At 54.2% G+C, this 26,279-nt stretch overlaps 1 protein-coding gene across 5 annotated transcripts in view; it reads left to right on the forward strand.

The window, feature by feature from the left end:
* The window catches only part of TRIO (trio Rho guanine nucleotide exchange factor), a 309,165-nt gene that overhangs the window by 99,804 nt on the left and 183,082 nt on the right, over positions 1-26,279 (forward strand). For all 5 annotated transcript variants that reach the window (XM_075540870.1, XM_075540867.1, XM_075540868.1 and 2 more), the window contains exons 2-3: positions 14,342-14,416; positions 20,978-21,092. In XM_075540870.1, the coding sequence (XP_075396985.1) occupies positions 14,362-14,416; positions 20,978-21,092 (170 nt within the window). In that variant the 5' untranslated portion in view covers positions 14,342-14,361. The remainder of the gene's footprint in view (positions 1-14,341; positions 14,417-20,977; positions 21,093-26,279) is intronic.

The following is a 26,279-nucleotide window of genomic DNA, read 5'->3' on the forward strand; positions in this document are numbered from 1 at the left end:
CACCCACCCGCCTGCCAGTCTTGCGCTCAGCTGGGCAACTCAGGTTGTCTTCACTGAGGGCTGTTCTCAGGTGTTGTACTCAGCGCATGAAGACCCTGTCCCCTAGTCCCCTCCCCTTGGAAGGCAAGTTGCTTCCAGCCTTTGCCATATCCACTCGGAGTAGCAGATGTGCTTGTTCTTCACGGTGCATAGGTCTAGCCATTTCTATTGGAGTCCTGGTGGTGTCGTGGGTTGTGTGCAGGGCTGCTAATGGCAAGGTCAGCGGTTCAAAACCACCAGCCGCTCCGAGGGAGAAAGATAAGGCTGCCTGCTCCCATCAAGAGTTCAAGTACCGGAAACCCACAGGGGCAGTTCTACTCTGTCCTCTGGGTCACTCTGAGTCCCGATCGAGTTGATGGATGTGAGTTTGTTCGTTTGTTTGGTGAGAAGGTACTATAGGATCCTGTAAGGCGGCAAACGGACTGACGAGCCTGCGGATTAGTGAGGACAACTTTAACCCCATTGCAGAGCTCCGGTGGCACTGGGGGATACACCCTGCGCTGCTAACCACAAGGTCGGAGGTTCAGACAGCCTAGCTGCTCCACAGGGGAAAGATGGGCCGTCTGCCCCTTGAAGTCTGATGGCCGTGGAAACCCTGTGCAGAGCAGCCCTGAGTGGTGGTCCAGCCACTCCCCCGCCATCCAGCCGCACTGCTCCGAGGGGTTTGCAGAACCAACTTTCGGCCGGTGCAGCATATTGAGTTGCGCTTGTCTTTGCAGGAGGGGTGGGGGGCGTGTTCCACGTGCTTCCCAGTGGGGAAGATGCTGCTGTGTTTCCCTGTGCGACGGTTGCAAGGAGGGACTCGGGAAACGAGAGAGGGATTTCTCAGCCCCCCAGGAGATGGGTGGACGCGGTGGGCTGCGGCAATGGGCTCAATCAAAGGAACGATGGTGAGGACGGCGCGGGTCCGGGCCAGGTTTCCTTCTGTTGCGCATCAGGCCCTGTGGGCTGCAGCTGACTTGATGGCACCTGACAGCAAGAACAAGAACAACAACGAGGCATCAGGCTTTCTCAATTCCCCGCCTCTTACTCTGCTCAGGTTTGGGGGTTGGAGGATGAGAGACCATGTCTGTCTGTGTCAGGGCAGCTCCCAGCCAGGTGACCCAGTACAAGCCCCACTGACACCGGTTCCTTTTCTACCTGGTCCCATTTGGGCTGGGAGCTACACCATCACTGCTGCGGTGGCGTGCCCTACCAGAACCTGTTGTGACCTCCCAGTCACCTGCGCCCTGTCGCTTGCACACTGTGGAAGGTGGTGGCGGTCACCTCAGCTGGTGCCAGCAGCTTCAGGGGTGCGTGCGGCACCTTCTCAGACGTTGTGCTGGCGTGGGTAGTGAGCCCACACTGGGTGTGTAGTGAGCCCACATCAAGGGCAGGCATACATGTGTGGGCTGGCATCCCCACAAGCTCGCAGGGGGTGTGTGTCCCCCAAGAGTGACTGCTCCCATGGTTCTTATGCCCGCTGCCCTCTCACACCAGACCCCGCCCACTCCCTGCCCTCCAGATTGGGGCTCATGGCCACCCTGTGGCACAGGGAGCCAAGGCTTGTTGGAACAGACTGCCAGGCCTCTCTCCCTCTCGGAGCAGCTGCTGGGCACTCACCATCCAGTCTGTTCTCAGCCGGGTGCTTTAACCACTGCAGCACCCCGGCTACGGCCTCATATCCCGGCATCGGTTGTGTTGCACACCACCCTGACGGGGAATAACCAAAGTTGCCAGAGCAGACAAATGCTTATTGAAGTAACTTCAAGTTACGATGAAGTTCTTAAGGATCAGGACCTCGCGCACTGGAGCTTTGAACATGTTCTGTGTGTCATCCCTCCCTGCTGGACGCTGTGCTTTCAACCCCTGCAGCGAGGCTTCTTCCTCCTTTCCTCGGAAATGCCCAGTGCATTTGCAAGACCCATTGTCCATTAGTCCTTGCTAGGCCCTCACACACCAAGCAGCTCGGGTGGTGTAGATGGGCTACTAACTGCCAGGTCAGCAGTTCAAAACCACCAGCTGCTGTCAGGGAGACTAATGAGGCTTTCTGCTCCTGTGACGAGTTACAGTCTCAGAAACCCAGAGGGGCAGTTCTGCCCTGTCCTGTGGGGTCGCTGTGAGTTAGAATCTGACTGATGGCAGCGAGTACTGTTCTGTGAGAGGCACACACACAGCTATGGCCACTGCTTGGTCTACGTCTCTTGTAGTTTGTTTTGGATTATCGGTTTCTTAAAATTAGGAATATACCACCTGGCATGAAATCTCTAGGGTCTTCAGATAGGAGGGCATGTAAGTACATCCTTTATGAAAGCCAAGTAATTAAAAACTAAGCTTTATCAAGGGACTGGCTGGTAGAAAGTTCTGCCCAATTCTTTGATGTTATTCATGTTTTTCTAGTGAGTTTCATGTTGAAATTAAACCCGTGCTTTATTGAAATGGAAATAACTTTTCAGTCCCTCAGTTTAAAAAAAATACATTTCTGTGATATATTAATAAGGGTAAACGAATGAACAGAAGATTTTTGAAGTGGAAACAGGCCTACCATATCTTAATGTGGCTGATCATATCAGGAGAAACTTTGATCTCTTATACAGAAGCAATTTAAGAACCTTGAGAACGGTACTTAAATTTAGATCTAATTATTGGCCACTCAAGTTCATTGCTAGTTTAACCGGACAGTCACCCTTGACTTGACTTAGGGTTCTCTCTGAATGGATTCCACATCAGCGTCGTGTCTGGAAGGTCATAGAGAAGGCGTGTGTTGACAAATACTGGAGGCAAGCGTTGTAGCTTCAGTGACAGCCCCAGACACCCCGCCGTTTCTGTCTGGTTGGGCAGAATCTCAGCATTTCAAGGTGGACAGATGAGGCTGGAGGAGAGGAAAGGATGATGAGGTGGTGGTAGCGCGGAGCCAACAAACTTTAAACCAAAACTTGTTTCGTGGTTGGAACGTAAGCCCCTTGATCATGCGGGCATGTTTAGGTGGGCTAGGAACTTGTCTGTGGACTGCTTGTTGCTGGCCTGGTCTCATACTCTGTGCAGGAAGCCGGGCAGAGGTTCTGAAATGTCCCTGCTCCTGTTGGTGATGCCCACAGACGCTGGTCCTGCACTTTGTTCACGTGGGGAAGAGTGGGGTCAAGCGGGCTTTCAGGGTGGTTGACATTGGTGTTCTGGTTCTGAAGGCTAACAAGACACATGCGTGTGAGCTGCAGGGCCAAACAGAAGGAGGGCTTTGCTCTGCTTTGTGTTCTCTGGGAAAACCAAACCAGGCTCTCTGTCGTCCGTCCCTTCTGACTCACAACCACCCTCCCGACAGTGTAGAACTGCCGCTGGGGGTTTCTGAGACTGTAACTCCACACGGAAGCAGAAAACCTCATCTTTCTCCTACAGAGGGGCAGTTGGGTTCGTACTGCTGACCTTGTGGTTAGCAGCGCAATGGATAACCACTTGATGGTGCCCTTCCCTGCATGGTCAACCTGTGATTTTCTGATTCAAAATGGCCAGTACCACCAGTCCAATGTCAATATCCAACACCAGTCTGGGATATTGATCGTTACGCATTCAATTTCATTTTTGATAACTCCCAATTCTCCTACCTTCACACTTCTGCATTCCGAGTTCCGATTATTAGTGGAGTTTTCCAGCGGTTTCTTCTCATTTTGAGTTGTTCCCACAAGCAAACGAAGGCCCCGAAGTCTTTACTCCGTAGGTTTTGCCCCCTCACCCCACCACGGTCGACTCTGCTTTGGGGAATCAGCTCCTCGCAGTCATGTTTCGAGGGCCTCATGACCCGAGGGGCCCGTCTGTCCGCACTTGCTTGGACCACGCTCTGCTTCCATTCATATGGCTTTCAGTAGCTGACGGTGTTTCAAAACGAGGCTTACAGTTTTCATCAGCTCCTTCCTTTGATATGGGGACCCGATTCCTTCCTCTTTGTCTAGTCCTTGTCTGGAACCCTCCACTGAGACTGGTTCCTTTGGCTGACCCTGCTGGCATTTCAAAGACCAGTGACATAGCTTCCAGCACCAGGACAACGCACAAGCCACCACAGTACCACAAACCGACAGACAAGTGGTCCCTTTTTACATATAAAAGGTACAGGTGCCCCTTAGTTTTGCCTTTGCTCTGTTGATACAGCGCAAATCCCCCAATACCACACTCACTGCCATCGGGTCGATGCTGACTCATAGGGACCGTGTGGGCCAGGGGAGAGCTAGATGGCCCGTAGCAACCTGCGAGTTTCGGAGAAGCCTCACGAGAGAAGAGAGCCTGTCTTCCTCCCACGGAGCGGCTGGTAGTTTCGAACCCAGAACTGCTGACACCGCATATTGCTGCCCCAGCAGTAACTACCGCATCACCAGGGCTCCGATAGGGGGCCAGGGCACTCATGTATGAAACGATGCTAGGACGTGCCCTGGCTTCTGTCGCAGTCAACCTCGGATGGGAATTTAAACTGTGATTCGCTGGATACAAACTCAGTTGCTCCTCTTTTCTCAGTGGTTCGCCCTGTGCTGACCCCCCACCCCAGGGGGGCATGCAAAGATGAGGGACTGTCTTGTGGCATGATTCTGTTTAGAGTCACGAAGGTGGGAGGGGTCCCCATGAGTGAGTCCAGTACACTGGGCCGGAGCAGGACCCTGGTGAGAAGGAGACGTCTCAACCAGCCGTACAGCTGCCGACCAGACTGCTGGCATCTGCCCACCCATTGGCGTGCCCCTGGGCGTTCAGATGACCTGAATCCGGGACAGGTGCATAAAGCATGGGCGCTCTACACAGGTTCCCCCTCTCCAGTTCACTGCCATCGCGTCAGTGCTGGCTCTTAGTGACCCCCTGTAACTGTTTACAGAAGTAGAAAGCCCAGTCTTTCTCCCAAGGGGAGACAGTGATTCTGAACTGCCGACCAGGTGGATCGCAGCCCACCTCATAAAGTGCAGGTGTGTGTATGTGCACATGTACAATCACGTCCAGTGTTTGGTGGTCGTTTTCTTGGTGGTGTTGCTTTGCCATCTGTGCATTGTGCTCAGGGCATTACAAACCCGAGCTATTTTAAGCTAAGTTCCGTTAGCTCCCTGGAATCAATCAAACGTCCGCTGCTTTTCTCTCGCTTCTTCCTGCCTTAGCGGTAGGACGTTACAGGCCATTGCTTCTAACATGAGGCGAGGGGATAAATCAAAGCAGCCTGGCGGCTGTTAACAGCCATAAAGGTTAGAAGTAAAAACCTCTTCACGCTCTGCGCCGAGGAGCCGCGTCCTTGTGACAACCAGCCCATGCCCTGGTTAGAGATAGTTATTGAATAAAAACTCCATTTCCTACGTCTGAAAACCCACTGCAGGTGCGAAGAAGTGTGCTTCTTATTTTTATGCCAAACGACAGGAGCATTGGGTTCCCCGTTTTGATGTAAATAGATGTTAAAAAAACATGCATTTACTCTCCATGACAGTGACACCATTTGATCGACGTGTACCGTTTTCTCCCTGAACCCAGAAGCTGCCAGCGAAAAGGGCAGCCCCCGCGCACGGCCTGCACAGCTCAGCCCGCTGGCAGGGCGGCCCGCGCCATCTGGGAACGCTCCTGCGGGCACTGCGGGCCCGGGAGGGGTGACGTCACCCCTGTGTGCGCCTGCGTGCGCGGGAGGGCAGGGGGGGGGGCGGGGGCGCGTGCCGAGAGAGAAAGATTCGTCAGCGGCTCCTTTGTGTGCGTGTGCGGGGCTGTGCGCACGCCCTCAATAAACTAATGAGTGGAATGCGGTAATTACCACGGGCTGGTGCTAATAGTTAGCTGCGAGCTGCCTGGCCAGGGCTCTCTTTTAAAAAAAGAAGGGAAGGGTTTTCCCTCTTGCTGCCTTTCCCCCACCCATGTTTTTTCTCCCCCCAAATACCTAGCAGGGGCACCCAATGGGCTGACACAGGTTGTCTGCAGGGACACCTCCCAGACAGGCGGTGAGGCCTGGGCTGGGCCCCGGTTCCGGTGCACCGGGTCCACCGCTTTCCTCGTACATCTGTCTGACCAGATCACTCCCCGACTCGCTTAATTTGAGGGTTATGCAAAATGCCACATGATTGGCACCTGCAGAGAGAAAGGTTTGCTGGGGGGCGGGGAACAAAAAAACAACCTGTGTATTTGTTGAAGAAATTCTAAAATTTATCACCCTCATCGATGCTGAGCTCCTGTGTGGATAAAAGCTCCTTGCTCCTGGTGAAAGGCCTTCCGCTGAGCTTGTTTGTCCCCGTAGAAGCTGGAAAGTGTTAGGTTGCTGTTTCACCGGGTTGAAACCACCAGTAACCAGGAAGTGACCAAGCTGGTCGGTCAGGCCGGCATCCTGGTGGTCAGGGGGAGTCCCAGAGGCACCGTGGACTAGGCCAGCCCCCTGGTAGGGAGCTGATGGGGTCCATGGGCTTTTAGGTGGGTGATGTTTCAGACCGTTGGGCCCACAGAAAGATTTCCCATTGTCCAGTGGCAGCTTGTAGAGTGCATCGTGCTCAGGACAGAGTTAAATTGCCAATTTAAATGGTAGGAGTGGCTGGCCAATGAAAGATTAAGCTACACCAACCCAGTAGTTGATAAAGCCAAGGTGGAAAGTGCTAGAACATTGGGTACTGCAGTGGGGTTCAGGGGTAGGAATCTGGAGAGAATGTGTTTTCCCTTGTGTGAGTGCTTCATGTATGCACATGTTCATTTATTCAGTCTGCCCGTCAATCTTTCCATCCATCCATCCATCCATCCATCTACCTGTCTACCCACCCATATCGATCCCTCCATCCCTCCATCTATCCCTCCATCTATCCCTCTCTCCCTCCCTCCCTCCATCCCTCCCTCCCTCCATCCATCCATCCATCCATCCATCCATCCATCCATCCATCCATCCATCTCTTTACCCAGCCATCCCAGTTTATTGACCATTCTCTCCTTGTCCCTGTCCTAGGCATCTAGAAAACAGTGGGGGACAAGCTAAACCTGCCCCTCCAGCAATTGGCTGACTTAGAGAAAAATTTTCTAGCTATTTGGATGAATCTTGGTGTTAATTGAAGAAATAAGAGCGAGTTAGAAGTCTAGACAAAAGGGGGAGGGAGGAGGGGAAAAAAAAAGAGGACCTGATGCAAGGGGCTTAAGTGGAGAGCAAATGCCTTGAGAATGATTGGGGCAGGGAATGTATGGATGTGCTTTATACAATTGATGTATGTATATGTATGGATTGTGGTAAGAGTTGTATGAGTCCCTAATAAAATGTAAAAGAAGAAAAGAGAAAAAAATGATTAGGGCAAAGACTGTACAGATGTGCTTTATACAATTGATGTATGTATATATATGAACTGTGAAAAGAATTGTATGAGCCCCAATAAATTGTTAAAATTAAAAAAAAAAAAGAAGTCTAGACAAAATTCACCCTCAGTCTGACATTCCATTGGGGAAATTAAAAAACAAAACAAAAGCTTTACACTCGCTGCCATTGTTTGATGCCAGCTCTTAGTGACCCTATGTATAGGGCAGGGAAGAACTACTTCCCCCCCCCCCCCCCCCCCCCGTGAGTTTCTGAGATTGTGCGGGAGTAGAAAGCCCTGGCTTTCTCCTGAGGAGCAGCTGGTGATTTTGAGTTCCTGATCTTTCAGATCACAGCCTAACGCATAACCACTTCCATTGGACCCAGTAGTAATTTCAAAGGTAGTGACCGAATCAATTCTGGTTATTAAAGTTCTTTTGCACCTTGGGGTTGAGTTTTTTTTAAACCCATGAATTTTTAATTAATGAATGAACAAACGTTTTAAACAAATGAATATGAAGCTTTCTAATGTCATGATTTCACAAAAAATTACTTGTGCTGATTGAAATCAGGAACAGTGTAGGAAAATCAATCCACAGGCTATTTAGTTAACAGTAATAATATCTGCTTACACCAAATCCTTTAACACCTGCCCCGCCCCCTCGTATTTCAACAAGCAGTACTGGTGGCACTTAGCAGGCTCTAGTGGCATAGTGGTTATGAGTTGGGCTTCTTCCTACAAGGTCAGCCTCAGCTCTTTGGGAGAAAGATGAGACTTTATTCTCCTGTAATCAGAGCCTTGGTGGTGTAGTGGTTACGCCTTGGGTTTTGATCTGCATGGTGAACCCTTTAAAACCACCTGCAGCGCTGAGGGAGAGAGACTGGGCGTTCTATCCCTGTTAGTCTTGGGAACCCACAGGGGGTCGCTATGAGTCAGCACTGACTCCATGGCAGGGAGGTAAGGGCTCACTCTCCTGTAAAGGGTTACAGACTTAGAAACCCACAGGGGCAGTTCTGTTCTGCCCTACAGGATCACTGCGTCTGAATCAACTCAATGCAGCATTGAATGGCCAGTGCTAACCGTGTGGACATTTTACATGGGTCCATCGGTTCAGAAAGCAGAAGTTGTGTGCCTTTACGGCAGTGGTTCGCAACCTTCCTAATGCCGTGACCCTTTCATACAGCTCCTCGTGTTGTGGTGACACCCCCCAACCATAACATTATTTTCATTGCTACTTCATAACTGTAGTTTTGCTACTGTTATGAATCAGCCGACCCCTATGAAAGGGTCCATTCGACCCCCAAAGGGGTCGCCACCCGCAGGTTGAGAACCGCTGCGTCATGGCCTTCTAGGATACACCCTCTGCACGAGGAATGGACTTTCAAATGGAAAGAGGACCCATCTGCACAGTTAAGCCGAGGCTCTGTGTCCTTAAAAAAAATCCGTACTTGAAAACAGCAACAATGCACATCTTGGTCTTGGTCATTTACCTCCTTCCTCCTTGCTGCCCATTTCTCTGCCCTCTCTGTCTGGCCTCTCCCTCCACGGGCCCAGGGCAGTCTCTGGCCCCCTGGTGGCATTTAGACTTCGGAAACATGTTGCTTCCTCCTTATTTGTGGTCAGAGATCCCAAGATGGCCTCTGTCCTTGCCTAACCTCTGCGAAGCCTGGGACGCCTCTGCTTGCAGGTGATAGGCGCTCCGTCTAGCATGCGTCAGCTGTCGCAGGAGTGCACCCCAGCCAGTCTGTCTGCAGGGGAATCTGGAATCCCGGGTGAGCCCTGGCCCAGGGCCCTTGTTTGTGTGCGGGCGCATGCCCTGGTCATGTAAACAGTCCCCCGGGCACCAGACAGAACCCGCCTCTCAGGTCATCACTGCGTCCCTGGCTGACTTTCCCTGCTTTTTATTGAAAAGCTCAGGATCCGTTTAATCCAGGCTCAGTGCTGATAAATGCCGCCCGCATCCTACGCTTGCTGGTTGTGCTTCTCAGAGAAAGATGGAAATCCGATAAAGCAATTCTTTGGTGACCAACATAATGGCTGCAGACTCAGTTTTTGTGTGTGTGTGTGTGTGTGATATGGTTTGTTTGGTATTTCTGCTCTCCCACCTCAAAATCAACGCGGTGGCCGTGCAGCCTCGATGGGCTCACTCAAACGTCAGAACGCTGGTGCGGGCCAGCGCAAGATCAGGCGGCATCTGGTTCTGTGGTGCACAAGGTCGCAGCGGGTCGGAACCGACTGCCTGGCACCTAGCAACAGCAGCCATCCCCAGATCGCCTTTGGAGTTTTAAAAGTTAGTATTGTGGTGGACGATGTTCTGTTTTTGTTTGTGGCTGGACACACAGATGCGCACAGTAGAAGTGTGACATGCGCCCACATGGGCTGAACTAGTGCTTTCTGCCCCTGAACAGCCCGGTTTCATTTGAGGAGAAATTAGGGCCTTGGTACCAGCCATTGTCTTAGAGTCGACTCCTACTCGAAGTAGGGCCGAGTACAACTTCCCTCCTGGCCATCGCAGGACGCTCCGACTTGGTGGGAGCAGCTGGCCTCGCCTGTCTCTCTTGGACAGACTGGTGGGCTTTGAGCCGCTGATGTTGGAGTCAGCAGCTCAGTGTGTCTCCCACAAGCCACCAGGTCTTGTGTGGGACTGATAGGCTAAAGCCAAGTCCGTCTACAAGGCATTTAGGAATGAGGGGCATGGGAGTGAGTCTGGCGCGTGGGGTGGTGGTGGTGGGGTTGGCATAAGAAATCGTGATTCCCATGGGTTCGTTGTCCCATCAATGTGCTATTCTTAACAGTGAGGTGGCGGGGAGGCGGCAGGGCAGTCCCCAACTCCAGCTCCAACTCCAGCATCAGCAATGCCCCGGGATTGTTCCAAAGTGACTCAGTCCTTTATGCAGGGCTCGGCCCTCGGGGGTCGGGGCACTTTTGTGGTGGCTACGGGGGTGGGAATGACTACCCACTGGCAAGGCTCCTGGTCTGCGGGGATGATGACACTCTGGGGCATGCTGTGCCCCAGCCTTGTGCCCGCGGGTGGGAATCGTGTGGGAAGCAATGACTTCATCTCTCCTCTTACTCGCTGCCCATGAGTCCATTCCGACTCAGAGCCCATGTGGGTGTCTGGCCCGATGTCCGTGGGTGGGAATCACATGGGAATGGCGGGGAGTGTATGTATCCTTACATGATAGCAATAGGAGCGGACTATCTTTTCACATACACGTAGACAGGCAGGGATCCACAGGGATAGCGTGTAATATCTTTTGAGGTCTTCTTCCCCCCACCTTTCCCCTGTGATCCGCTTCCTTCCCATTGGCCAGGACCTTTGCTGCACTTGGGGCTCAGCTGGTGCTGTCAGCCCCCCACGGGAGGACAAGGAGGCTGTCTGCTCCCATAAAGGTTTACAGCCTCAGAAGCTCAAGGGGCCAGGCCTGCCCTACCCGACCCTGCCCTGTAAGAGGTCTCTGTGAGTCAGAGTCAGCCCAAGGGAGCATGCGTGTGGCTTTTCCTTTTGTGGAACTTTGCAGTGTTCCTGGTGTCGTGGTTACGTGTGGGGCTGCTAACTGTAAGGCTGTTTACCATTGGAAACCACCAGCCGGCCGTGCCTTGGGAGAAAGAGGAGGGTTTTTACTCCCATAAAGAGTAACAGCCTCGGAAACCCACAGGGATAGTCCTGCCCCCTCCTGTAGAGTCAGCGTGGACCTGATAGCGCGCGTGTGTGTGCATGCGTGCGTGTGTGTGTGTGTGTGTGTGTGTGAGAGAGAGAGAGAGAGAGAGAGAGAGAGAGAGAGAGAGAGAGAGAGAGAGAGAGAGAGAGAGATGAAATCTCTCAAGGCACCTCCAGCTGGTCTCCTGGACCTACCTGCTCCTGGGGCCATGTTGGTGTTTTGTCACTTTTGCCTCCACGGGTTTCCAGCCAACAGCGCCTCAGATGGGGTCAGGATGTGACCGCTTCTTGGTCAGTGGCTGCATCCAGCCACGGCCAGCAGACTGTGGAGACTGGGCTGCATCCACCATGAGTCCCGAAGGATCCTAGGGGTGAAATCGTAGGACTTCCAGCTCAGCGGTGTGGCTTTTTGTGAGTGGCCACTGGTTTCACAGCATGGTGGGCTGCCAGCGTATCTAAAGCATGGCGCCCTGCAAGGTGAAAATGGCCCAGTGACCTGGAAGCTGGCTTCTGCGGAGAGCTGGGCGGTGCCACCACGCCTCTGGACCCAGTGGCACTCACTGTGGCCTCTGTGCTGTGCCAACTGTGTTGTCAGCATCCTTGCTAAAGTCCCGTGAAATGGGCCTTTCCTCGGAGAGAGGGCTGTGCTTGGAAAGGAAGGAAGCAAACCCGGGCTGCAGTGTTGCTGTTCCGCTGATGACATGCTGTCGAGACTGCGTCCTGAGTGTCGATACAGACCGAGAACCAGGCTCACTGCCATCAGGTCCCTGCCGACACGGGGCGACCCTGTAGGACAGGGGAGAACTGCCCCTCTGGGTTTCCGAGACGGTAGCACTTTACTGGAGCAGAAAGCCCCATCTTTCTCATGGCGGAGCTGCTGGGGGGTTTGAACTGCTGACCTTGTGGTTAGCAGCCTAACCCGCCACCCATTACGCAACCAGGGCTCCCGGCCAAAGTGCTGATATATATATATATATTATGTGTGTGCATGATCGCACGTAAGGAAGGAGCCATAGTGGCATACTGGCATACACATTGGGCTGTTTACCACAAAGTCAGTAAACCCACCAGCTGCTCTGTGAGAGAAAGAGGGTCCCATAAAGAGTTAACAGTCTTGGAAACCCACAGGGGCGGGTCTACCCTGTCCGGTAGGCTCACCCGGAGTCAGCATCGGGTTGATGGCGGTGAGCTTGATTGGGGATGTGTGCCTGCAGAGTGCTTGCTTTAGCGGGCAGCTCAGGCAGTTGGGCGCAACCCACCCATCCCTTTCATCTGCCAGAGAGGCTCACTGCAGAGCTCGGGTCCTTAGTTGGGCCATTGGGAGTTGGCCCCAGGCATGGAAGCTCTGGAGACAGAGTTGGGCTGAGTCGAGACACAAAATGCCCTGCTTCTAGAGTCCTTGTCCCAGCCCCCGTGGATCAGCCTGGGCTCTGCCCGTAGGTGGACGCGCACCCAGCGACATTCCCTGATGCAGCCTTGTGGTTGTTAGGGCCCCGCAGTTGCTTCTGACTCATTGTAACCCCTTGTACAGCAGAAAGAAACACTGCCCGGGCCTGCGCCCTCCGCACAATTGCTCTTGTTGTGGAGCCTTGGTTGTTGAGCCACTGTGTCGGCTAGCTTGTCAAGGGTCTTCCTCTTTTTGCGGCCCTCCGCTTTCCCAAGCAGGACGTCCTTCTCCAAGGACTGGTCTCTCCTCACAACATGCCCAATCGCATGAGAGGAAGTCTCCTGTCCACACTTCTCAGCAGCAGTCCGGCTGTACTTCCAAGTCGGCTGTGCGTGTTCTTATGGCAGCCTATGGTACTTTCAGGACTCTTGGGCAGTGCCATAACTCAAACGCGTCAATCTGTCCATTCTTCCCTCTTGACTTTCCGACTTTCACGTGCCCATCAGGGCATTGAACATGTCATGGCTTGGGTCTGGCTCGCCCGAGTCCTTAAGCGGAAGTCTTTGTTCTTCAGTACTTTCAAAGAGGTCTTGTGCAGCAGGTTTGCCCAATGAAGTGCGCCATCTGATTTCTTGACTGCTGTGTCCCTGAGCATTGATTGTGGAGCCACACGAGATGAAATCCCTGACAACTTGAATCTTTTCTCCCTTCATCATGATGTTGTCTCCTGACCCCGTGGTGAGGAGTCCGGTTGTCTTGACATTGAGTTACAGTCCCTACTGAAGGAGGCTGTCTGGATTTTCAAGCATCTGTTTTTTGAACTCCAAGCGTCGCTCCCTGCAGCTGGTCCCTTGAGAGAGCCTTCCGAGAGAAGTCAGAGGGAGGAGGCCCCCCACCCCTTTCTGGGGCTGCCCTGCTTGCTTCCAAATTCCAAGCCTGTGTCTCACGTTGGCTGCGCTCCCAAGCAGGCATTTTGGATGCTTTTCTTGCCCGACTTTGACAAAAGCAAACAGAAAAATGATGATCATGAAACCAAAGCAAACCTGACCCACTGCCACTGAGTTGATTCCGGCACATGGTGACCCACCAGGGCAGGCTGAAAACCCAGGCGGGTTTGAGTCACCGATCTTGTGGGGGGGCAGCCTGATGCACCACTGTGCCTCAGGGCTCCTTGGGGATGGAGCAGTGCTCTTGTTTGTTTAGATTGTTCTGCTGAATGGCAAACTCCCTACCCAGTAGTAGCGACTGCTGCTAGAGGTCACCGGGGAGGTCACCTAAGGCCTTATTGAGATTGTTGGCAGTTCGGGTCCAGAGCCTCCTTGTCTTGCCCCCGCCTGGTAAGCTGGGCCCAAGGATTGGTGTTGGTTTTGGCCTCAAGCTCCGGCCACATGGTTTTCCCCACAATGCCCCCCTGACCTTCTAAGGAAGTGACTGTGTTAGCAGGCAGAAAGGTCTGTCTTCTCCCTCTTCTGGAGCAGGGGAGGGGCAGGCATAGGGCCATCTCACCCCCAGCGGATGGCATTCCTGCAGGGGGCATGACCCAGAAAGACTTGGAAAGCCAGGAGTGCTGGCCAGCCTGCTGCTATTTATAGTCCCAGAGCTTGTCCCCCAGGCCTCTATTTTTAACCAGGCTCCTAGGCGAGGCATCCACTGCCCCCTAGGGGCCGCAGGCCGCCACAGACAGTCTTTTTTTTTTTTTTTGCAAAGCTGTTGCCTTGGGCATGTCTGTCTTCCGAGTCTGTGAGATTAATGCGGAGATTTAAATGGATCAGTGGGCTCGTGGTACACCGTCCCCTGTCTATCTGGAGGAGGCTGAGTCCAGGCCACTGGAAATGACTGGAGCTCACTTGGTGCCCCGGCCCCAGGATCCCTTGGGATCAGGATGTGGGTGGGCTCCCACTTCAGAAGGACTTACCCACCCCCCTCCAGTCTGGCGGTGGCTGGCAGAGTCGTTAAGGTATGAAACGGGGCCCTTGCAAACTAGTCACGATCCCGTCTGCTCTTCTTTTTCAGGGTTTCGGAAAAACGATGAAATGAAGGCGATGGATGTTTTGCCCATCTTAAAGGAAAAAGTCGCGTACCTTTCAGGTAAAGTCATGCTTTCTGATCTGCCCCTAGGGTGCAGGATCGGGGAGCCAGGGGCCCTCGGTCAGACTCCGTCCCCTTGCTTAGAGCAGGTACGCTGTGTGCTGCCCTCCCCCAACGGAGAGCACCCAGTGGCCGGGGGGGTTCGGGGGCTCTGGTCTGTGTGTGTCTGGGGCGGCTCTTCTGCCCCAGTGGACTGGTGGGCGGTGTGAGCTCCTGTCAGCTGCCGTGGTAGGAGTGCACCCTCCACTAGGTCAACGGCATCTTTTTCTCATAATTGAGGAGCCCTGGTGGTAGGTCAGCAGTTGGAAACCACCAGCTGCCCTCCAGGAAGAGAGACAAGACTTTCTATTCCCCAAAAGGGTATGAATACTGGAACCCCCGGGGGCAGTGCCACCCGGCCCGTCCGTCCTGGAGGCTCCCTGTGATTCAGGATCTGTTAGATTCCTCTGGGGGAAATACTTCTGCTCTTGGCTTTGCATGAGAAGGAACGTCACGCCGAAGCCTGGTTTGGGATCCAAGTGAGTTTTTATAAAGGATAGATGAGGTTTCGGGCTTTACAGTTAATTGAACACAGGACTGCACCCTCATACACATGGTGACCCTGGGGGGTGGGGAGACACCCCGCAGCACAGCAGAGTGGAAGGCAGAAAGGAGCAGTGGAAAAGAGAGTGGTGGTCTCCAGGTCTCAGGGCCGTCTGCTGGGTGGCATGGTTGATGGGACTGGTTGACCCCATTGGCTAAATTAAGCCTGTCCTAGATTGGGCCAACCAGGTATTCCACCCACCTAAGTGTACTGTCTCCCCCCCCCCACCCCCGCGCTTGAATTGGCACATGCCCAGTAGACACCCCTGGTCCCTGTTCTGCTCCCTAACAAATCCACTCAGGAGCGGAGAATTGCTTGATTGGTTTTTCTTGTAATCTAGAGCACCTTGTTACTGCTTACTTTCTGTTTTAGGAGGTCCACACTCTGGTCCTGGAGTTAGAACCCATGCCCTTAGCTGGCCAGCTGAGTCCTCTGCATACTGTAGGACCCCAATCCTGTGTCCAGTGACTATGGGACGAGTTCTCTGTCCACCAGCTCTACGACCCAGGTCCCCTTGGCTTGAGGCTTGATGTCTACCCGCCCTCTCCCTCTCCTCAACATCCAGGGGGTCCAGCTGGCTTTGTCTCCTAGGCCTCCCTGTCACGTGTAAAGAACCCCCAAACCTCAGAACCAAGTTTGTTGTCACTGAGTCTATTTTAACTCATAGTGACCCTATAGGACATCTTAGAATTGCTCCTGTGGGTTTCAGAGGACGTACATCTTTGCTGGAGCAGAAAGCCTCATCTTTCTCCCTTGGAGCAGCTGATGGTTTTGAACTGTTGACCTTTTGGTTAGCAGCCCAAAGCTTAATACACCATGCCACCAGGACCCCTCGTGTACAGAGTAAAAATCCGAAACCAAACCTGCTGCCATCAGTGAATTCTGACTCATAGACATCCTTTCGGACAAAGTAGAACTGCTGCCCCAGGGTGGCCGAGGCTGTAAATCTTTACGGGAGCAGACACAGCGCTGCTGCTCCACGGGTTTTGAACTGCTGACCATGTAATTCGGGGCTCCACGTGGAACCCACTGTGCCATCAGGGCTCCCTCATATGTAGAGCAGTTGCCGGGCACCAGGCCTTCGGGCATCGGTTCACTTGCAGCAGAACGGAGCCTGGCGAGCCTTATTTGCTCTGTGTCTGCAGGCAGGGCATATCGGTAGGCCATTCAGCCGGTCGGCAGCCTTCCTGCCTGCAGGTCCCGGCGAGACACGCTTTCCTCGTTCTCCATCAGGAGGCACAAGGGACAGGGCTTCGTGTCACTGCCCCGCCCCCTGGTGGGGGGGGGGCTGTGCTGTGTGTCCATTTGGTGCGTGGTCCTGGAGTGGTATAGGTTGCAGCTTCCTGCGGGCTGTGTGCCCAGCCGGCCCGCTTCCTGGGCAGTGGTCCAGAGGTAAGCCTCCTTGCCGATTTCTTTGGATGGCTGATGGGAGGGTGTACAGAGTTCCTGGAATGTTGGGAAGTGGAAGTGTGGATAACTCCCTCTGGCCAGGCCCTGAATTTAAAAAGCACTCTCTGCCCATTTCTAACTATTCACTGCCAGCAGGCTCCAGAGGCCTGGGCCAGGTGTTGAGACCAGCCCCCTCCACTCATCCCCCCCTCCCCCCCAGTTTTATAGGTTACAGGTGGATCCTACAGGTGATGAATGAAAACGCTTAGGAAGATGAGAGGGCTTGTAAAAGTTTGCAGGAATGTTGCTTTATCTTTTTGGAGGGTCCCCCAGCCCCAATTCATACCAGAGACTGAAGTGGTCCTGGTCTGCCACCCAGCAAGTGTTGGTTCTCCCGTGCCAGCATCTCGGAAGGATGTGCCAGCCCCCACCTCACCCCTGATTGTTTCTGACCCTCCATTCCGAAGCTCGTGGGGACGGGGGAGCAGGGGGCAGTTAGTGCAGGTGGCTTAGGCTGCTGTTCAGTCTCTTGCTTATGTGGCGCTTCAGACAGCCCACCGTGGACGACGTGACCACCTCTGACCTTCACCTGCTGCTTCAAGCAGAACTCGTCTTCCTTCCACTGATCAAAGACGTGAAATCCAGCTCAAGCTCAGGGCTGCTCTGTCCCTGCAGGAAGGGGAAAGGGACAAAGAGAAATCAGGAAATGAGAAACAGGTACATGTCGTGAATACACTCCTCTGTGAGGAGCACGCTTCTCGGCCCGTCATGCGTGGAGCCCCCCGAGGGCAGCCTTAGCCCCCGACAAAGCTCAGAAGGCAGGCAGGGGCAGGAGAGAAGGAGCTTAGAAACGGGGGGCCCCGGAGGAAGAGGGGCGAACGCCCGTGAGGGGGTTCGACCCATGCCGCAGAGCGGGATGCACACGCAGGGCTGGGTGGAAGCCGAGTGTGGCCCACCCACGTCACCAAACCACAACAAAGAAAACAGGAAACGGGCAACCATACCGTGTGTGGCGAGTATTTTTCTGGAAAGTTGAAACTTCCCTCTGTCCGGACTTCTGTCTGTATTTAAGTCGAGAGGGAATTCACCTAGTTCACGGTCGCCCTTGTTTAATTTGGAACCTGCCCCCTCTCTGTCTTTCCCCGATCCCCAGTTCCCAGGCTGCCGCCCACCCGCTCTCTGTTCAGATCCCAGATTAAGAAGGACTCAGGATTGTCTGAGTTCTTTTATTGGTTCACGGAGAGAGGCATGTTCTACAAAGCAAGCATGCCCCCCGTACAAGCCAACTCTTAATTTATGTCGAGAGAGGGATTTGGTCTGTCCGTCTCATGGGTCTGCCCCAGAGCAGGCGTGAAGGTGGCCGCGTGGCGTCCCGCCTGGTAGCAGAGCTTGGCGAAGGTGAAGTTGCTGTATGTTCCCAATCACCCCATTGAGGGAACACCCTGCTCTGTCCCCTGGGAACAGTGACCTCATCTTCCCTTTTTGCCTACGTGTCAGCATCCTTGAGGGACTCCCCAGCGTAAACCATCTCTCAAGATTCGCAGAGCCTTGCTGGCTCCTGGCGTAGTGGTTACACGTTGGGCTGCTAACCACAAGGTCAGCGGTTCAAAACCACCAGCCACTCTGGCAGGAGCAGGGCACGATCTTAGACTCCCGTGAAGAGTTACAGTCTTAGAAACCCCCCGGGGCAAATCCACCCTGCCCTGCAGGGTCGCCATGCATTGGAATCACTCTATGGCAGTCTGTGAGTTTGTCTTTTGAGAAGGTGGTTCAGCACCTTCCAAACTCTTCCCAGGTTGGGACTGTGTCCTGAGTTACTATTAAGTCCACACGTATCTCAGCAGTTCTAAGGTCCACCACCACCACCAGCAGCGCTTGAATAAGACAGTCCCTGCCCTGTGGAACTTGCATACCGGCTCAGGGGAGACAGAAAGCCATCCTACAGCCGGTCAGTGGATTCCAGGCAGGGCGGAACACCAACTAGAGAGCTGCCCGTGGTTTCCCTGTCAGCAGAGGCCTGTGGGAGGGAAGGCGGCCCAGGGAAGTGAGAGAGGAGCTGACTCCACATGGCCATGTGGAGAGTGAGGGGCGCGGAGGGGTCAGGAGTAGCAAGAGGGCGGAAGTGAGGACGCCCAGGGTGCATGCGCATGGGCAGAAAGCCACATCCTTTCCCAGCAGATCAGCCAGTCTTCTTGAACTGTTGACCTTGGGATTAACAGCCCAACACTTAATTCATAACGCTACCTGGCTCCTCCTCATTTACATACCCATCCTTAAACCCTTGGGTCAGTTAGTCGGTCGGATTTATCAATCTTCCTTTTGGTAAGCATGACGCTGCCTCAAGAGATGCCAGGAGAAGTGGCTTCCCATTCTCTTTCCGGCCATTCAGCGTCCAGCGCCTCAGGTGAGGTGAGTTAGGGGGCGTGGCGTGGGGGTGCCCTGCAGAGTCACTGGGTGGTGGAATGACAGGAGCCAAGGTCGGTTACAGTTCGTGGGGATAGAGGTGTGTGTGGGGGGGGGGGGGGGGTTGGTGTGCAGTGTAGCTATTGTGCGGGGGCCAGTGTGTGAGGCGGCGGGCTCAAACGGGAAAGGGGTGGTCCTGGCTATTGGAGCTATTGGAATTGCCCTGGAAGGAGTGCCTGGTGTTTCGGAAAAGGACTTCGTCGCCGTGGTGTGCTTTGGTAGCTACAGCAGTGCTGTTTGCGAAACGGACCTTTCTTCCACGAAGAGCCCCCCCCCCCCCACTCTCACCCTCACTGCTCGTTTGAAAATGATCACGAGAAAGATACAAAACCAAGCAGTGTAGCGGACATCCACAAGTCTGGGGAGAAGTGACTTTGTCTCTTCTCGACGCCCCCTCAGCAAGTGTAGGAAGTGAAGTTTGGGTGCTGCAGCCGCGAGTGCATTTCAGGCTGCAGTTTCCCTTGGGGTCCCCGCAGTGCTCTGCTCAGGCCAGACCACCTGTGGTTCTAAACTGCCTATAGCCCTGTGGTCCTTACATAAACTGAGCATTTTTCTGTAGAAGCCCTGGTGGTGGCTTTGGGTACGCATGTAAGGTTGGCTGTTCAAACCCACTAGCCACTCTTTAGGAGAGAGATGAGATTCCCTGCTCCCCTAAAGCTCAACAGCATCACACACCCTGCTCTGTTGACGGACTCGCTGGCAGTGAGCTGGGTTTTGTGTCTTTATTGAGCCTCACTGCCCTTGTTGATGAAACAGGACTGATGATGCCTCTTCACAGGGATGCTGGGAGAGTCCCAGAGCCCATTCCCAGCCAGGGCAGCCCCTTGTCAGTGTTGTTCCCAACTAACTCGGGAAGGATCGGACACCTATCTAGGCAACTTGACCCCGCAGGGACGCAGACGGGTCATTGTGAGCTGTCACCGTCAGAACCAGTGTGCAGCTGTCTTAGGACGCCCTGAAACACGGCCAGGTGTGTTTTTAAATTCCCGCACTCTCTGCTGCATACCTCTCAGCCTTTCCAGAGGACGTACCGTAATCGGTTTGGGTTGGTTTCTGTTGTTGTTACTGTGTTTTCCATGTTACTTCTGCGGATCACTTTTGGGGCGCAGAGTGCTCACCCTGCTGGGAGCCTGGAGATCTTTGTATTGCCCCTCGGCAGGGAGAGGGCTCGAGTTAGAGAACAGGCGAAGGGTCCCTCTTGGAAAGTTGCCTTTCCTCTCTCCCTGGTTTTCTTTTTTGAAAATCCTGATAGCAGTAGTGACATGCACATGAGCAGGTCCCCCAGAGTCCTCAGCGGGGGCAAGCATCAGGCATGCAAACAGTGCGCACAGGGGAGCTAGAGCGGGTGCCTTGTCTGTCTGTCCCTCAGGCTGGTAGATCAGGTTTACTCTCCTAGTGTTGGATGTGAATTGAGGAAAAATCCTTAAGCTAATTGAGTTCTGCTTTAGCGGTCTTGTATGCTTGCATGTGTGTGTGTGTTTGTGTGTGTGTGTGTGTGTGTGTGTGAGAGAGAGAGAGAGAGAGAGAGAGAGAGAGAGAGAGAGAGAGAGAGAGAGAGAGAGAAGAGAGCGAGAAGGAGAAGGAGAGAGAGCATGTTGCTGCCTAAGATATAGCAAGGTTTATCCGATGCAGGTCAGACACTGACCTTTACATTGGAGGTGCAGTAGATCACCGATGATAAGAGGTAGCCATCCGTATCAAGGTTCAGGAACATTCCTGTCATTTTCCATGCAAGACTTGAGGTCTATTGAGGTTGATGGGGAGGGAGGGGGAATGAACACACGAACCCAAGGAGGGAGGCGTTGGCTTAAGGTGAGGCCACATGCTGGTGGAAACATTTCTCTCTCCCGGATGAAACATTGCTTAGGAAGAGAGGAGGAAGCCGCTGGGAGAAGCAGAGCAGACCTGGCCACCTGTGCTGTCCCCTTCGCCTGCTTTCCTGAGGGGCCCTATGAGGAGACAGGGTGGCTTGGCCACATCTCCCTGGACCTCACACCCCTGCCGTGTGCTCCGTGCCTCCTGCCTGGGCAGCTGGCTGACCTGAAGCTCTGTGCGAGCGGGTGGCTGATCACGCGGGGCTTCCCCTGGGCTGTGCAGAGCACTACCAGACCTCATCTATCTTTCAGGTGGCAGAGATAAACGCGGTGGCCCCATCCTAACGTTCCCGGCACGGAGCAACCACGACAGAATACGACAGGAGGACCTGCGCAGACTCATCTCCTACCTAGCCTGCATCCCCAGGTGAGCAGACTCCTCTCCTTCCTAGCCTACATCCCCAGGTGAGCAGACTCCTCTCCTTCCTAGCCTGCATCCCCAGGTGAGCAGACTCCTCTCTCACCTAGTCTGTATCCCCAGGTGAGCCCCAGGGCTCAGGGCTGCCTGCGCAGTAGCCTAGAGCCCAGGCAGAAACAGTGGTGTACGATAACAACTCAGGATCTCTGACTCCATTTCCGTTTTGCGACTGCTGCCATCTTAGGAGTAGGAGCGTAGTAGGTAGCATAGTGGTTCCAGGCGGGCTGCTCACTGCAAAGTCAGCAGTTTGAAACCACCAGCTGCTTCATGGGAGGAAGAGGGGCTCTCCTCTCCTATGGAGAGTAGCACTCTTGGAAACCCTTAGGGGCAGTTCCACCCTGTCCCATAGGTCACTGTGGGTGGCATGGACTCATTGGCAGTGAGTGAGTTACTGCCTTGTTAGAGCGGACATGTCTGGGGATAGACATTCACAGGTGCCTGTGTCGGGCACAGCTGGGTCTTGGGGTCCTTGTGTGGCCTCGGCTTCAGGGTGGAATGCCGCACAGCTGGTTCTGCTCTGAGTCCAAGGCGCTGGGCACCGGTGGCCAGAGCCGTGCGCTGTTGTGAAAGTGCCTTACCGTCTTTGTGCCACGCTTCTACTCTTGAAATTCGGTTGATGTGAGGCGTGAAGTTGGCAGGACGTGGAAAGTCCGCATTCGGCTAATGCGTCCGGTCACCAATCCAAGACTCCCTCCTCAAGATGGCACACACGGGACTTCAGTCCCAGTAGGGAGCCGCCGGTGACTGTCAAGACCGGGAGCACCCGGCATCCAGAGAGCCCTGGAGTGGGGACCAGTGGGGACCAGTGGTAGGAAGAATCGGTCGACGTCTCTACTTCAGGAAGTCAGAGCGGTCTCTTCTGCTCTAAAGACCCCCTCCCGTGGCTTCCAGCGACTCACACGGACCCTCTTGGCCAGGGCAGACTGCTCCCTAGGGTTTCCGAGACTAATTCTTCGCAGGAGCAGGCTGGTGCATAGGAACTGCCGGCCATGCGGTCCACCCTTCTGTCTAGAAAGATGTTGCTCAGACTTGGCTTACAAAGCCCGCTGGCAACCAGGGAAGGCTCTTTCCACCTTCAAACAATGTCTCCATCTAATTGCTGAGGTACTTGCTTTGTGGGATGGAGTTCATTTTCCTGTTCTTCTTTAAGGGAGGGGTGAATCCAGCCATGCCTGGGATGAGGGCTTGTGGGTGTGTGCGTCCTGTGGGGACAGGGTTAGCTTAGCCTTGGGTGTCTGTGTCCTTCTGGAATGAATGGAGGGGAGCAGGACTGACCGCCTGGCGCCGAGATGGGGGCGGCAGGATGGCTTCACACGTGGTGGCCGGGAGAAAGCATGTGTGGATGGCCAAGGACTTGTTCAACAAGTCTGGTTTCTGGCTGGGGGAGGGAGCACTTAGACTCTGGAAAAGAATGCTGGGTCTCAGTGCGGGGGGATGGGCATGCTGCCCTTGGTAGGAGCTGCGTGTCAGGCTGGACTTGGCAGGGAAGCAGAGCCAGTGACACTCATGTATGCGATAGAAAGATCTTCACATCAAGAAAACGCCCAGAGACCCCAAATCCATCTGTAGACAATGGGACATCCCCGCACAGAAGGGTCACAGGAAGGGATAAGTCAACCAGGGTGAAGTAAAGCACTGATGAAACATACACTATTCCTCTGGTTCCTTGTGGCTTCCTCACCCACCACTGTCATGATCCCAGTCCTGCCTTTCACTGAGGGCTAGACCGGAGCATCTACACTGATACAGATAAGAGCTCACAACACACAGAATCCAGGTCAGATAACCCCATCAGGAACAGAAATGGGAGTAGCGAGACCAGGAGAGTAAGGGGAAGATGGGGGTGGGGGGCAGGGAACCAATCGCAGTAGTCGACACATAACCACACACACGCGCGCACACACACACACACCCAAGAGGGATGAACAACAGAAATGCAGGGGGATGGGAGACAGCGGTCAGTGCAAGATATGAAAAAAAAAACAATAATTTATAATTTATCAAGGGTTTACAGGGAGGGAGGGAAGAAAGATGAGCTGATACCAAGGGCTCAAATAGAAACTAAGTGTTTAGAAAATGATGATGGCAACATAGACACAAATATACTTGATACAGTTGTTGTGTGGATTGCTTTAAGAGCTGTCAGAGCCCCCAACAAGATATGAAAAGTAAATTTAAAAAGTCAGGAAAGGTTGTATCCTTAAAAGAAAAAAGACAAACCCCCGGACTCAAGTTCATGGGTCCCATGTTAACCAGTGACCCTCAGACTCATGTAGCCGCCTGTGGATGAAGCGAGAAGCCAGGAGGTCCCAGGCCTAGGTGCAGACGTGTGGGTTCAAGGTCGGTGGAGCTCGATGCAGACCACATGGGAGGAGAGGAGTTCTTCTGCCCTCCCTGAGGGAGAGGCCACTCCCCCCTCCCCCAAGGAGGCAGCACCACGCGGTCACGTGATTGAGAAGCTTGGTCTGCAGGCTTAAGTTGGCATACAATCTAACCATCACAGCCACCCAGTGGCTACCAACTCACATGGACCTCAGTCCCGAGGGACAGCAGAACACCAGGTGTCTATCCTTGGAGGTGCTGGCCGGGTTCCGGCTGAGCGCTTCACTGCTGCACCACCAGGGCTCTCTTTGGTAAGGGGCATGAAGGAGGTGGGGTGTAGAGAATTCGTCTCCCAGAGCACATGGGTTAGCAGCGCGTCTAACCTCTCTAGGTGGACACCCCCCGATTCAGATGACAGGAGTGGTCTGTATCACCAGCAGCTCTTTCTGGTTTTCAAAGCTGTCTTTGTTGGTTACGAATGCAAAAATGTTTCTTTTCCTTCCAACGGTACATGGATGCAGCAGACACAGACCAGCTTCAGGCACATCTTGAATCATCTGTACCACCCACAAAAAAGCCCCAACACCCACAGCTTTGCCTTGAACATCGTGAGCATGCACAGCAGTAGAGACAGCAGCAGAACCCACCACTGCGCGTGCCTCGCCCAGCTCCCCCTCTCTACCTATGACCCAGCTCCCCCCTTCTACCTATGACCCAGCTCCCCTACCTCTACCTATGATCCAGCTCCCCCCTTCTACCTATGACCCAGCTCCCCCTTCTACCTATGACCCAGCTCCCCCTTCTACCTATGATCCAGCTCTCCCCTCTACTTACCACCCAGCTCCCCCCTTCTGCCTATGACCCAGCTCCCCTACCTCTACCTATGACCCAGCTCCCCCCTTCTACCTATGACCCAGCTCCCCTACCTCTACCTATGACCCAGTTCCCCCTTCTACCTACCACCCAGATCCCCCCTTCTGCCTATGACCCAGCTCCCCCCCTACCTACCACCCAACTCCCCCCTTCTACCTATGACCCAGCTCCCCTACCTCTACCTTTGACCCAGCTCCCCCCTTCTACCTATGACCCAGCTCCCCCCTTCTACCTATGACCCAGCTCCCCCATCTACCTACCACCCAGCTCCCTCAACTCTACCTATGACCCAGCTCCCCTACCTCTACTTATGACCCAGCTCCCCCCTTCTACCTATGAACCAGCTCCCCTACCTCTGCCTATGACCCAGCTCCCCTACCTCTACCTATGACCCAGCTCCCCGCTCTACCTACCACCCAGCTCCCCTACCTCTGCCTATGACCCAGCTCCCCTCTCTCTACCTATGACCCACCTCCCCTCTCTACCTACCACCCAGCTCCCCCACCTCTACCTACCACCCAGCTCCCCCACCTCTACCTATGACCCAGCTCCCCCACCTCTACCTACCATCCAGCTCCCCCACCTCAACCTATGACCAAGCTCCCCCCTCTCTACCTATGACCCAGCTCCCCCACCTCTACCTATGACCCAGATCCCCCACCTCTACCTACCACCCAGCTCCCCTCTCTACCTACGACCCAGCTCTAATATCTATCCCTGTAACCCAGCTCAGTATTGTGTTTTGCCAATCTTCTTCCTACTTCGTGTGCTGGAGCGTTTTAGGCACTTTGAGCACGGCAGCTGTCACTGCTGCATCCTTGTGCGGGGCCTGGCGCGGCTGAACACTCGCGTGCGTTCATTGCATGCGCTTGTGCATTTGCAATGCCAGGCGACAAGAAGCGAAGCGCTGTTTCCTTGGTGTTGGTTGATGAGCACTGTGGTGGAGTCCGCATGCCCATGGTGCATTTGCCCACTGCCATGGAGAGAGTATGCACTGTGGCCCTATAGAGAGAATGGGCTCAGAGCCCCTGCTTGCTGACTATCTGTGGTCCCACACCTGAGCCCCTGCTGGGGAGCCGCTTCCAGCACCTCCAGACACTAGGTCCGACTAGAACTGTGCCGCGGGTCTCCGTGGGGTATGCGTACGAAAGCAGACAGCCTGTCTTTCACCCACCGAGTGGCTGGTGGGCCGGAACCATGGCCTTTGGGCTAAGGGCCCATTGCTTAGCCCACACAGCACCACCAGGACTCCTGTTGGACGTGTTTGTTTGATGCCTGCAGACTGGGGAGGAGGCGTGGCGCGCTCCTCTCAGAAATGGCTGGCTCAGCCCCGATGGATTGAGCAGTGTGCCCGAGCAGCATGGCGCAGCGCAATTTCAGGACACGGGCTGTCACTTTGGCAGATGACAGGGTGGTTGTGGAAGGTGGGGAGCAGCTGACTCTTCCGTCAGTGATGGCATCATAACGCGGCCAGCCTGTTCTCAGCCAGCACTGGCCGCGCAACCTGCAGTCCGTCAGGGTTCCTCGTCAGTCCTTCCCGGAGGCCGGGCTGGGGACGTTGAGCAGTTCTGGCTGCGAACCCCAAGTTTGACGTGACTGGCAGGGGAAAGGACAAGGCTTTCTACTCCTCTAACGAGTTACGGCCCAGAAATGCGCAGGGGCGGCCCTACCTGCCCTGTTGTGCCTGTTGGAATCGACTCAGTGAGTTTGGGGGACTTTTTTGGGTGGCATAGTGGTTCCAGGTAGCAGCAGTGCATTGACCGGGTGTCAGGTGTTCAGAAGAGGATGTGGAACAAGGGACATCACTGCTGATGTCAGACAGAGCTTGACTCACAGCAGGGAACCCTGGAAAGATATTTATTTGCGTTTCATAAAACACACAAAGGCGTTCAACTGTGTGGGCGGGCCATGGCGAACTGAGGATCGCCTTGAGAAGAATGG

The sequence above is a fragment of the Tenrec ecaudatus genome, chromosome 2 (genome assembly GCF_050624435.1).
Source record: "Tenrec ecaudatus isolate mTenEca1 chromosome 2, mTenEca1.hap1, whole genome shotgun sequence".
Taxonomy (NCBI): Eukaryota; Metazoa; Chordata; class Mammalia; order Afrosoricida; family Tenrecidae; genus Tenrec; species Tenrec ecaudatus.